The 12,466-nt window shown below is 43.2% G+C and overlaps 1 protein-coding gene across 2 annotated transcripts in view; it reads left to right on the top strand.

The window, feature by feature from the left end:
* Positions 1 to 11,899, top strand: part of LOC136580867 (uncharacterized) — a 60,190-nt gene extending 48,291 nt beyond the window's left edge. For both annotated transcript variants that reach the window (XM_066581756.1, XM_066581755.1), the window contains exons 15-20: positions 312 to 373; positions 697 to 919; positions 2,046 to 2,082; positions 7,967 to 8,148; positions 8,403 to 8,515; positions 9,433 to 11,899. In XM_066581756.1, the coding sequence (XP_066437853.1) occupies positions 312 to 373; positions 697 to 919; positions 2,046 to 2,082; positions 7,967 to 8,148; positions 8,403 to 8,515; positions 9,433 to 9,492 (677 nt within the window). In that variant the 3' untranslated portion in view covers positions 9,493 to 11,899. The remainder of the gene's footprint in view (positions 1 to 311; positions 374 to 696; positions 920 to 2,045; positions 2,083 to 7,966; positions 8,149 to 8,402; positions 8,516 to 9,432) is intronic.
* The last annotated feature ends 567 nt before the right edge of the window (positions 11,900 to 12,466 follow it).

Genomic DNA, 12,466 nt, shown 5'->3' with positions numbered 1-12,466 from the left:
GTGTTTGGGCATTATATCTCCTAACGCTCAGCATATGTTCTCCTGACGTCAGGCAGAAGGGGCATAGCACCATTACTTGGTTTGTGGAGGTAGGTGTGTTGCCACCTACCATCTATGAAGAACAAATTACAGATGCAACCAGGGACACTAACAGCCAGAAGTGGTCTGCAATATACGGCAATGCGGGTATCACAGCAATTATCTGTTTAAGAACTGCTTCTCCAGTCAAGTAATGACTTTTCACTCCAAGTAAACAGAAGTGGAAAAAAAATTGGAACAATTAACTTCTCAACTTTCGTGTTTCTCCACAGATAAAAAGGTTTCTTGCAATGAGCGACAGGCCTTGCCGAATAACCTTGTAGCAAGAGATGAGGTAAGTCAGGGTGTCCGGCAAATTTTGCCACATTTTTAGAATAGTTATCAAACAAAGACATTCACTTTATTCATTTAGGCCATCATGGCAATCAGTCGATGGCCGTGGATTTAGCCTCACACACTCCTGGCAAACAGCTGAGTTTGCAGGGGATCGCCCTCTATGATGTCCATGTACCCAAAAGGGGTATATGAATATTGAGTGTATGGACATTGTTCTTGCCATTCAATATATTGAAAGAGTAAGCCATTAAAAACTGTTGCTCCTCGCAAGGGCATATTAGCGAAACGGTTCTGATATAAGTTTTCATATTCTTTACGTAGCAATATACAGAGAAGAATGCATATATGAGATCTGAAGGCTCCAACATTCAACAGCGACGGCAAATGAGTATGGACTCTAACAACGTGATTCCACTACAGCAGACTCAAACAAGCTTAGATCTTACTGACCGGAACATGGCACAAACTAAGGAGCAAGAGAAGCAGAGACTACAGGAGGATCTTCTTGATGTTCTTTATCAATTAATTGATGAAGTTTTAGAAGGTACATTGTATATGAATTATCCTTACATACTTTACGTACATTACATACAGAGACTAATTTCAACATGCTAAGCTTTCCAACAGGAAACATGTAACATACGATACATATAGAACCAGCTGGGTTTACAATTTATCTGATTGACATATTGAATTTTTCTGCATTCCACACCCTTAGGCCTCATGTCCACGGGCGGATCGGATTCCACATGCTGGACCCCGCAGTGGAATCTGACCCTGCCCATGGCAGAGGATACCGGGGGTTCCCTACTTACCTTTATGCGTCTTCTGGGGATCTTTATTTTCTCCTCTGTGGATGTGTGCGGGCGTAGCACCGCACATGCGCAGTGTAGACTTTTAAAAAAAAATCTGCTTTCCCGTGGAATCCATTGCCCATCCACAATTCAGTCAGAGCGGACGACTGCTATTGACGTCAATGGAAGCTGTCCATGCGGGATCCGCAGCAAAATGGAACATGCTGCGATTTGTTTTCCAGACCACAAGGTCCACAAAACAAACCCAGTGCATATACTTCCTTCTGACGGAGGTATATGTTGAGAGTATTCCCAAAGTATACAGTCATATAATGGCATACATTGCTCATTGGGAAACGTATACTTTTTTAATGATTACATTCCTCTTAATATAAAGGTGCAGCAGAGTACACTTTTCTATACAGGTATGCTGATAAATATCGGCCCAGCTTATGCCAAAGCTGAGTGCATGCGGCCCTACGTATATGTTTGGCATGTGCATCAGGAACTTGCCCAATGCATGTAGTAAACGTGTTCACAGAACGAGATGTGAGCTTAGTCTTATAGCTGGCCATACACATTCAATTGGTGGGATCTGACGACTATTATAGGGGTGTACTGACGTTTCCCCAATGGCTGATGTTGGGAGAAAGCAGAGTCGGGCTTTTGTTCTCAGGAGAGATAACCGCCCGCCCTTCTCTACAATCAGAACACAAGCACGCTTGGCAGTGCCAAGGTGGGGAGAGGAATGGCTTTCAGCTGAGCAGCTATCTATAGTGAATGGCCAGCTTTATTCTTATGTTGCTGGCAGCTTTAGTTCATATTTCACAGATATTACGCAAAAGAAACCTGACAGGTAATTATTACATATTTCAGGTGGAAAATCAAGAGTTTGCTTCCTGCACAGGATTGGGTAAGCGCATCCTTCATTGTCTATGGGAACATCAGTGTATGGCACTGGTCGGTGGAAAAAAGAAGAATGCCCATTCTAAGCATGCAAATCTTATAAAAAGCACCATAAATGTAAAGGCCAGTTTACACAGACCGATGATTGGGAGTGAATATATGTCTTAATGTATATTCACCCAGTCATTACCCTGTAACGGAGGTCCCTTGATGGCCTTCGGGGCACTGGGCAGGAGCTCTAACTGGGGACCTGCAGTGAGCGGTTCCACCGAGATGACACCAGCAAGGCTTAATGCATGCCACAGGCCTTGATGGGGGAGCCTGGTACAGAGTCTTCTCCTACACGCACTATGGTTCCCTGGCTTCTTCCTCTTGGCACGCAGAGCGTGAACTTTTCTATACACACCACGCCGCACGTCATCACGTCCCCTCAAATGACCATGCCGACCAATCATAAAAAAGGCATAGAACATATTACGTGACCACCAGGGGTCAGGCTCATACCTTAAACAAAACTAACTTCTTATTAAAGTCTAGAAGGAACCTTCTTCAGTCACATATGAATGTGCCGGCCAATGAATATTATCTGATGGTGCAAAAACCATCATTGTCAGCAGGAAACCTTCCTGTATAAACAGGGGACAAGCTCTGAACTGCATTAACCTTTGTGGAGAGATTTCAAATGACTGCTGATATTGTTGATCAGCGCTTGTTATGTGCCTCGCATCAGGTGATGTAAAAGGAATACAATGGACTGAGCAGCAGTAGCATCCATAGTTGAATTCCCAGCTATTGTTACAAGGCTTGTATAAAGAGTCTAACATTGACCTGCAGTAATGTTGCCTTCCAATAGGTGGCGCTGCAGGGGTATTGTTCCATCTCTCTTATTTGCATATTACCCAGAGAAGCATGAATGGCCTTATAAGTCTCCTCACTCACTGACCTTCTAGGTACTCACCCTAAGGAGAAAAAATAGTGTTCCTGACAAACATCACAGGCCTCTCGCTCGCTAGCCAAGCCAGAAACCTATTGCACACTGATGAAATAGCTGTCTGTGTATGGATTCTGGCTTACTTTTTCAATTCATAGTCATTGTTACAAGGCTTGTATAAAGAGTCTAACATTGATTTGCAGGAATGCTGCCTTCCAATAGGTGGCGCTGCAGAGGTATTGTTCCATCTCCCTTATTTGCATATTACCCAGAAGAGCATGAATGGCCTTATAAGTCTCCTCACTCACTGACCTTCTAGGTGCTCTCCCTAAGGAGAAAAGATAGTGTTCCTGACCCTGGTTAAAGACAAACATGTATCTGCATAACTTAGTGTTTTGGCTCAGAAAAGCATTTTTTAAAGTATCAGTAAGTTAGAAAAAATATCAGTATTTCTTACAAGTAACTGGGATTCTACTACAACTAAAGGCAGAGTAAGTTTTCAAAAAGTTCCAGAGGTTCACTAAAACAATTCACTGATGCAGTTGTAGATAAAGCCGAATAATGTTGGTACTTACTTATGTTCTGGGCGATGTCTGCCCTTATTCTACTCAACCAAGGTTAGTTTCACCTACGGAGTTCTCACTGAAGGTCTCCACTGCTGGATGTTCTGGAAGGACGAGGGGTTCCTGCAAACGAAAAAAGCAATATAATTTTGATGCTATCCTGGACCAAGGTGGGACAGCCGTCCCTTCGTAGGACAGGCTGTTCACACCAGTTCAGTCGTCTCCTATTAGGAGCCTTTCTTTTTGGTTGCCATTTTTGAATCCTTGGCACGCTGCTTTTGTTTTAATTGTATTTGTACTGCAACTAAAACCTCCACCGCTCATCCTCGCAATAGGAACCAAGCAAATCTAAGCCACTTCTTTGTAGCCAAGCTTCATTCTCTTTCGACACATACACAAAGTGAATTGTTTAGTGCCGTGTTTCCACAAGACTATTTTTCAGAATCCAAATACTCACTCTCTCCTGTTTCCGGTGTGTTAACCTTTCTAAATAGCCATTTTACTTTCCCCATCATTACGTCCCACAGGTTTCTCAGCTGGATAGCCATGACAATATTATTCCACTCAGTTCTCAGACTATTTTTCTACCTGATTCTATTCCATGCCTGCAGACTGATTATTCATAATTGGAAGTCTACCCCATCAAGACTGTCATTTTCTCAGTGGTTACATTTGGTTAATGATACCCTCGCTAAATACAAGTTGATTTAGTAATAATGATCCAGATAAGTTTGACACAGTGTGATCCAAGAAGCTTAAAGGGGTTGTCCCGCGAAACAAAGTGGGGGTAAGCACTTCTGTATGGCCATATTAATGCACTTTGTAATATACATCGTGCATTAATTATGAGCCATACAGAAGTTATTCACTTACCTGTTCCGTTGCTGGCGTCCTCGTCTCCATGGTGCCGTCCAATCTTCAGCGTCTAATCGCCCGATTAGACGCGCTTGCGCAGTCCGGTCTTCTCCCTGGTGAATGGGGCCGCTTGTGCCGGAGAGCGGCTCCTCGTAGCTCCGCCCCGTCACGTGTGCCGATTCCAGCCAATCAGGAGGCTGGAATCGGCAATGGACCGCACAGAAGCCCTGCGGTCCACCGAGGGTGAAGATCCCGGCGGCCATCTTCACAAGGTAAGTATGAAGACGCTGGACCGCGGGGATTTGGGTAAGTATTATCCGTTGTTTTTTTTATCCCTGCATCGGGTTTGTCTCGCGCCGAACGGGGGGGGGCTATTGAAAAAAAAAAAACCCGTTTCGGCGCGGGACAACCCCTTTAAGCTTCTCTAGTTGCCCGGGTCACCTCACCTCCAGCCGGCAAGGATCATCTTTTTCTTGTTATGATGCATCTATTCTCTGCATTCTTCTTCCTGCAGGTCAGTGTAGGTTATGTCACTAGTGACCTAATGTTCACTGCCTAGGAAGGAGTGCCGATCTATTGAGCTATCTCACTGTGAGAGTTCATATACTATTGCAGAGAAACAACGCACATGCGGTCTCTGCACTAGCTCGTCACTTCCTGCTGGGCTGTGAACGCTGCGTCACTAGTGACTGCGTATATTGCCCTGCAGCAAGGAGACTGCAGAGAGTTGACGCAGAAGAAGAATCGGCGACTGGAGGTGAGGTGACCTGGGGAACCTGCCAGAGCCAGAAGAAGATCGGCGGGACAGGATGCGGTAAGAAGACTGACAGGGGAGGAATAGGTAAGTATAGAATTTTTGTTTTCTAATGACAGAACCCCTTTAAGGAAAAAGAATGCAATGATGTGGAAATCTCATCTAACCATACGTCATTCACAATAGAACACTTATCAGAATTTGAAAGTGAGACATTTTTCCATTTCATTTAAAAATATTAACTCATTTAGAAATTTTTGGCAGCAACACATCTCACAAAAGTTGGGACAGGAGTAATAAAAGGATGGAAAAGTAAGTGGTGCTAATGAAAAGTCACATGACTGTCTAAAAAAAAAAAAATGTTAGAGAGTCCCTCAGAAGCAAAGATGGTCAGAGGTTCACCAATCTGTGTGAAAAATTGTGTCTAAAAATTGTGGAATAATTAAAGAAAAATGTTTTTTGACATAAAATTGTGAAAACTTTAAATATTCCACCATCTGCAGTACATAATGTCATCAAAAGATTCAAATCTGGGGAAATTCATTGGCACAAGGTCGAAGGCCAATGGTCAATTTTCTGTGTTTGATATCTACGGGCCCTCAGACGGCACTGCATTAAAAACAGGCAAGTAAAAATGGGTAGAAAGCCAGCGTCTTCTCTGGGCCAAAGATAATTTAAAACGGAATGAGGCAAAATGGAAAACTGTTCTATGGTCAGATGAACCAAAATTTGAAATTCTTTTGGGAAACCACAGACTTCGTGTACTGTGGACTCAGGGGGAGCTGGATCATCCATCTCGTTATCAGCACACAGTTCAAAAGCCTGCATCTCTGATGGCAATGGGTTGCAATGTTGCTTTTGGCATGTTGCCTATAGCATGGGCAGTTGACAAATCTTGAAAGGCACTATCAATGCTGCTAGTATATAGAGGCTTTAGAAGAACATATGCTCCCATCCAGACAACGGCTCTTTCAGGGAAGGCCTTGTATATTTCAGCAAGACAATGCTAAACCACTATATCGCCTCCCTCATCTCAATCCATCAACCAGCCCGGGCTCTCCGCTCTGCTAACGAAACTAGACTGAGCGCCCCTTTAATTTGAACTTCTCATTCCTGCCTCCAAGACTTCTCCAGAGCAGCACCGGTCCTCTGGAACGCACTACAAAAGGATACCCGGGCAATCCAGGACTCGCAGAACTTCAGGCGTGCTCTAAAACTGCACCTCTTCAGGGAGGCATACGGCATTCCCTAAACAAACCACTCTGTACTCCGCCTGATAACATGCTCCCTGACCTACTGACTGCAATCCCTGCTAGCCATCATAAACTGCTCCTGCAGTCATAGTGTTTCTGCCTTCACACAGCTAAATGTCTGACCATTGTCTATGTGTATAGCATCCCTCACTCTCCACCTCGCCATACTGTTCACATCTCCAGCCCTTTACCTTCTGTATCACCCTTCTATTCGTAGTAAGTAAGCTTGTTGGAGCAGGACCCTCACCCCTATTGTTTCCATCAACTGATTACTATGTAACCGTGGTTCTGTTATGTTTGTATTGTCTGTCTGTATTCCCCCTGTCTATGTAAGCGCTGCGGAATATGTTGGCGCTATACAAATAAAGATTATCATTATTATTATTATTATTATTATTATTAAATCACATACTCCAGCAATGGGTGGCCTCACTTCCCAGACGTTTACAGACTATTGTAGGAAGAAGAGGAGATGCTACACAATGGTAGACATGGCCCTGCCCAACTTTTGTGAGATGTGTTGCTGCCATCAATTTCTAAATTAGTTAATCTATTGAAATTACATGGAAAAACGTCTCCCTTTCCCCTTCTGATATGTGTTCTATTTTCTATTGCGAATGAGATTTATATTATATGAGATTTCTAAATCATTACTTTTTTTTTCTTAACATTTATTTACATTTAACACCACGTCCCAACTTTTTGGGAATTGGGGGTTGTATATAAAATGGCCACCAAATTCTCAGACTACCCTATGCAGTGTGCTTTGATAGTCTGAGACACTCCGCCCCCCCCCCCCCTGTTTTTGGGGAAGATAAAGAAAGGGCATAGTGCTGACATCATCAGTTCTAGTCCATCCTGGACTAGGGAGGAATGTCTCAGCCTACAAGAGAACACACTACATTGGGTAATCTGAGAAGGTGGTGGCCATTTTACATGGCATGAAGAGGGGACTGGGAATGGGACAAACCACAGTAACTACATTGAAAAAGGAGGCATTTAGTCTTGTTAACTATACTTTTAGCATGTACGAGTGAAGTGAAATTTTATTAGCAGTCACCATGGTAACTTGTAATCTGGTCCGTAAATTTGACTCATTATATTCTTATTGGCTTCAGAGTTGCTTTTTTAATATATGGTCTTAAACTGTAATTGCTGTCCGGTAATTTGCATGCATCAATGGCTAACTTATAGAAATGAGCGAGCATACTCGATAAGGCAAACTACTCGAGTGAGTAGTGCCTTATTCGAGTACCTGCCGGCTCGTCTCTAAAGATTCAGCTGCCGGCGCAGGTGAGAGGTGAGTTGCGGCGGTGAACAGAGGGGAGCGGGGTGGAGAGAGGGAGAGAGAGATCTCCCCTCCGTTCCTCCCCGCTCTCCACTGTCACTCCCCGCCCCCTGCCGGCACCCGAATCTTTAGAGACGAGCAGGCAAGTACTCGAATAAGGCACTACTCGCTCGCTCATCTCTACTAACTTAATTTATTACTAAATGTTTCACAACTCCATTAATTACTTTTATTATGCTTTTTAAAGAGTTCTGAAGAGCGTGAGTAAATATATACTGAAGAGTATACCAAACATATATGCAGAAGAACAGATTGTTTGGTACTTGAATCAAGTTGCTGAACTACTAACATCTCAAGTACCTCCACTGCAGCTGACACCAGATGTCCTACAGACTAAGGCTCTAAAGATCTTAAACAATAAGGTCCAAGGTACATTGCACCAGGAATATAGGTTAACGAGTCTTACTATCCCCCCCAAAAATCACAAAGTCCTTAGATATTCAACTACTCTTAACTTCTTGATTATATCAATTAATGGTAAAGCTAACCAAAATGGCTTTGTCAGACTCTTGAGTACCCTATCTGTTTAGTTCTGCTTTGATATGGGAGGATTTATAATTACTTTGGGGGAGGAAGGGATTTGAAATGAATGTGAATTGATAATGAAAACTGAACTCCTACAGGACTGCTGACCAATTATTTTCTCAAGACCTTTTTTAAGAAGCAGATTCTGAACCATTTGAAGACATCCCATCGCGATTTACAAGACACAATGGCAAACAAAGCGACTATATATGTGAGTAACTCTACATACAGTATTAAACACAGAAGTAAGTAAGGACAATGTTCACTACAACAGGTAGTTACAGCACTGATGCACAACTTTTTATACACTTTACTGTTAGGTTGCCTCATTCTTGTTCATATGAGATGTATCTAAATTTCTACCACAGACCAAGTTAATAGGTCCTGATAGAACTGTTGCCTGGATCAAGTTACAACAACCAGAAAGAAACTGCTGTTGTAACTTTCTGCAGAAATGATAGGGACAAAGAGGAATTCCAGACATCCTGTTCCTCTCTCAAAATCTCTACATTACTGCAGCTGGGATAAGGGCTCTGCCTGTGCTGCTCCTCTCAACATAACTCTGATAAAACACAAGACATGAAGGTCCATTTACACACACAGATATCTTTCAAAAGATTAAAAGATCAGTGATCGTTTTGCATAAAAGTACTAATAGACACTAATTGCTCTTTGTACTTATCAGCTTCATCTGCATACAAATGAGCTTCTGGGAGCTGTTACAGAGGTCTAAGCTCTGTAATTAGCTGTATTGTTCAGCCATGGGCTTCCCATGGAGAAATCAGCACCATGGACAGCAGACACAGTGTGCTGTCCTGCTAATCAGCTGTTTTGCCAGCTAGGGTGAGAACTGAGAACAGCTGTAACAATGTTATCAGCTTTTATCAGATCTCGGCTGGCAGAGCAGAGCATGCGGTCCTGCTTATCAGCTGTTCTGCTGAAGGACGATTTTCAAGGAAAACTAAAGACTGTTGTTCGGCAGAAAACTGAAAGATGGGCTTATTTAGACACAAAGATTATTGTTCAAAAGATGACTTTTGAGTGAATTTTGAGCGATAGTCGTTGTGTCCAAATAGTGCTTTAAGCTTTGCTGTGTTAAAATGTTTGCTGTTTTTTCTCCATTTTCAGGGGCTGCTGGAGGACCTTACAAAAATCATCACTAACGAAGTCGGCATTTCAGTACATTGAACAGGACCATTCTACTACATAGTATTCCTTAAAGGGGTATCCAGGAGATTAGGCAACATTTTCAAAATTTCCCTGATGTTTCTACTTATTGCCATTATTCCAAATGTCCATCTAAATCATCAAACTGAACTCCAGTACCTTTTTTTGCTGACCTGCACCACCGTTGCTTTCCAGCCAGCTTCAGATTTCCACATTGTTATTAAAAATGGCATCCGGGAGTGAAAAAACTACATTTCCCACAATGCTCCATTGCCAGCTGCAGATAAATGCGTATTCACAACTGTACAAACTATGTAATTACAGAGACTGAAGGCACTGAGCGTGTCTGACCAGTACAACAGCAGAGCCAACCGGTCAGAACCACTGGATACCAATGGAGAACGAAGCAGGAGGAGGGGCAGAAGTAAATCAATATCTCTGCAACTTTGTAAAACAAGTCATAACATTATACAGTGATGCCTCGTGTATCGTGGGGGTTACATTCCGGAGACCCCCGCGATATGTGAAAATATGTGAAGTAGCGGCGTTATAATAACACAAATCAATCTGTTGGGTGAACTGCCAAAGTAAATGAATCATGCGCAGTTTACACGCAACGAACAAACCAACAGCATGCTACGATCAGTGAGCCAATCAGCGCCTGATACAGAATACATTCCATCAGCCAATAATGTGTTGTGTATAATCTCGCATTGGCAAGTGCTAGTGGCGTACGGTATTTCCTGTATGTACCACAAAATTCTGTGATATAGCAAAAAACTCAGCAAAAACAGAATTATACATGGTCTAACTAAAATCTGCAATCACTGAACCGCGATATAGCGAGGGATCACTGTATTGCACAATTACACGTTATTGTCTTAGGAAGCATATAACTTTCACTTTGAATTGCCAGAATACCCCCTTAAGTTATGACACACACTCAGGGAATACCTTAGGGTGGTTTCACATCTCCGTTGGAACCTCCGTCGTACATCCGGCTGCAAATACCGGAAGAAAAAGCTCTGCATGCAGCACTTTGTTTTCCATCCCAAAACCCGGCAGCTGGAGGGAAAGCGGACGGACCCCATTATATTTAATCAGGTCTGCCCAGCGCTGTTCAGTTCCATACAGAGACAGAACCACTCTCCTGCGGGGATTCCCCTTTGCTGCTCCCCGAACGGAGTAAGAAAGCGGAATCCCCAGAGCAAGTGTGAAAGCAGCCTTAACCCTTTCCAATCCACTGTCTGACGTCTAAAGACATTCTGATTGAAGGCTGTATAGCTTTCGATGTCGGAAGATGTCCGGCAGGGTATTCTTACTGTATATTACTGGCCGCTCTGTTGTCGGGGGGGCTCTCCAGCATGTCCCATACCGCAGTACTGGCTCTAGCCAGCAGGTGGCGCCATTGTATAATGGCAAAAAGAGAACAACCCCTAGGAAACCTTGAATCCAAAATTGGATTGGAGGGTTAAACTTCTAAGGGCTCAGTAGAACTGTTTACATTTAACCCCTTAATGACATGGCCTATTTTGGCGTTGAGGACCAAGCGATTTTTGGTATTTTTCTTTTTTTTTTACGCTTTTTGTCGTACAAAATAAAAAGCATGTTCAGCTTTTTGTACACGTCATTACGGACGCGTCAATACCCAATATGTGGGTTTTTAATTTTTTTTTACCTTTTTTTATGCTAATATTAGAAAAAGCATAAAAAAGGGTTTTTTTTACCTTTTTTTTTACATTTTTCTTTTTTTACTTTTTTATTTTCTTTTTTTACACTATTTGAGCCCTTCTGAGGGACTTGCAGCACTGTACCTATAATCGCTGTCATAAGGCATGGCAGAGCTACTGCCCTGCAATGCCTTATCGCTTATACAGCGATAATAGGCATAGGCAATACAGGACGCCAGTGTCTGGCGTCCTGTTGCCATGGCGACAGGCCGGGATCTCGCGATGGCATCGTGAGAGCTGGCCGGAGACACAGAGGGAGCACGCTCCCTCTGTGAACTCTTTCCCTGCCGCGATCTAAGTAGATCGCGGCAGGGAAGGGGTTAACAGCGGGGGGCGCATCTCCGATGCCCCCCCCCCCCCCGCTGTTGCAGCGGGACGCCGGCTGTGACTGACAGCCGACTCCTGCTGCGGGATAGCGCGAGGTCAGCCATGATCTCGCGCTATCTTGATGACGTACCGGTACGTCATTTTGCGCGAAGTACTCGCCTACAATGACGTACCGGTACGTCAAGGAGCGGGAAGGGGTTAATGCTTACAAATATAAATATGATAAGGCATTCTTTTTGATTGTAGGGAAAACGTGCAATATGCCACACAGTATACTTGGGAAATGTTTTTACTACAGGACAAATTCTGTTCAAGGGATAGCTGTTTATTTTTTACTAATTTTATCGGTGTAAAGAAATAAAGTTGTTATATTAGCAAAGTAGTCTATGTTCTGTTTTTATCAGTTTAAAAATCGCTAAAGCTGAATACACTGACGGCTTATATGCCTCAACACGTCAATAGTGGAGCCTGCAGAAACCGCTTACTGGAACCAGCAGCAGGATCATTATGCATTTGTGTGTTCTCTCTACAGCATCTCCCTCCTCCCTAACCTCTTCTCTCCATAGACTTTTATGAACAGCAACTATAACTTGGGAATCACTGGTATGAGGGTTGCTGAACTTGATTCTGACAGATGATGTCAGGGGAATGAATGATCAGGGCTGCTTAATTTTAACCCCCGATCCTTTTGTTCCCCGGGTGATAAGCAACTGTCAGGATTGTATAGTACAGCTCATCTGTATACTCTGATTCCGATCCTGTATAACAATAGGGCTTTATTGGGTTATAGTGCATTTGTGCGCAATATACAAAGGGATGTGCAAAATACTGTGCCAAACCACAGGGAAAAGAACACATCTGGACCTAATTAGGTTAGATAGCCTTTTAAATCGTGGCAGGGTGTATCCCGCACCAATGTGAGCATACCCTGTAAGTGC

The sequence above is a fragment of the Eleutherodactylus coqui genome, chromosome 10 (assembly GCF_035609145.1).
Source record: "Eleutherodactylus coqui strain aEleCoq1 chromosome 10, aEleCoq1.hap1, whole genome shotgun sequence".
In the NCBI taxonomy this organism is placed as follows: Eukaryota; Metazoa; Chordata; class Amphibia; order Anura; family Eleutherodactylidae; genus Eleutherodactylus; species Eleutherodactylus coqui.
This window is presented reverse-complemented; position numbering and strand designations above follow the sequence as displayed.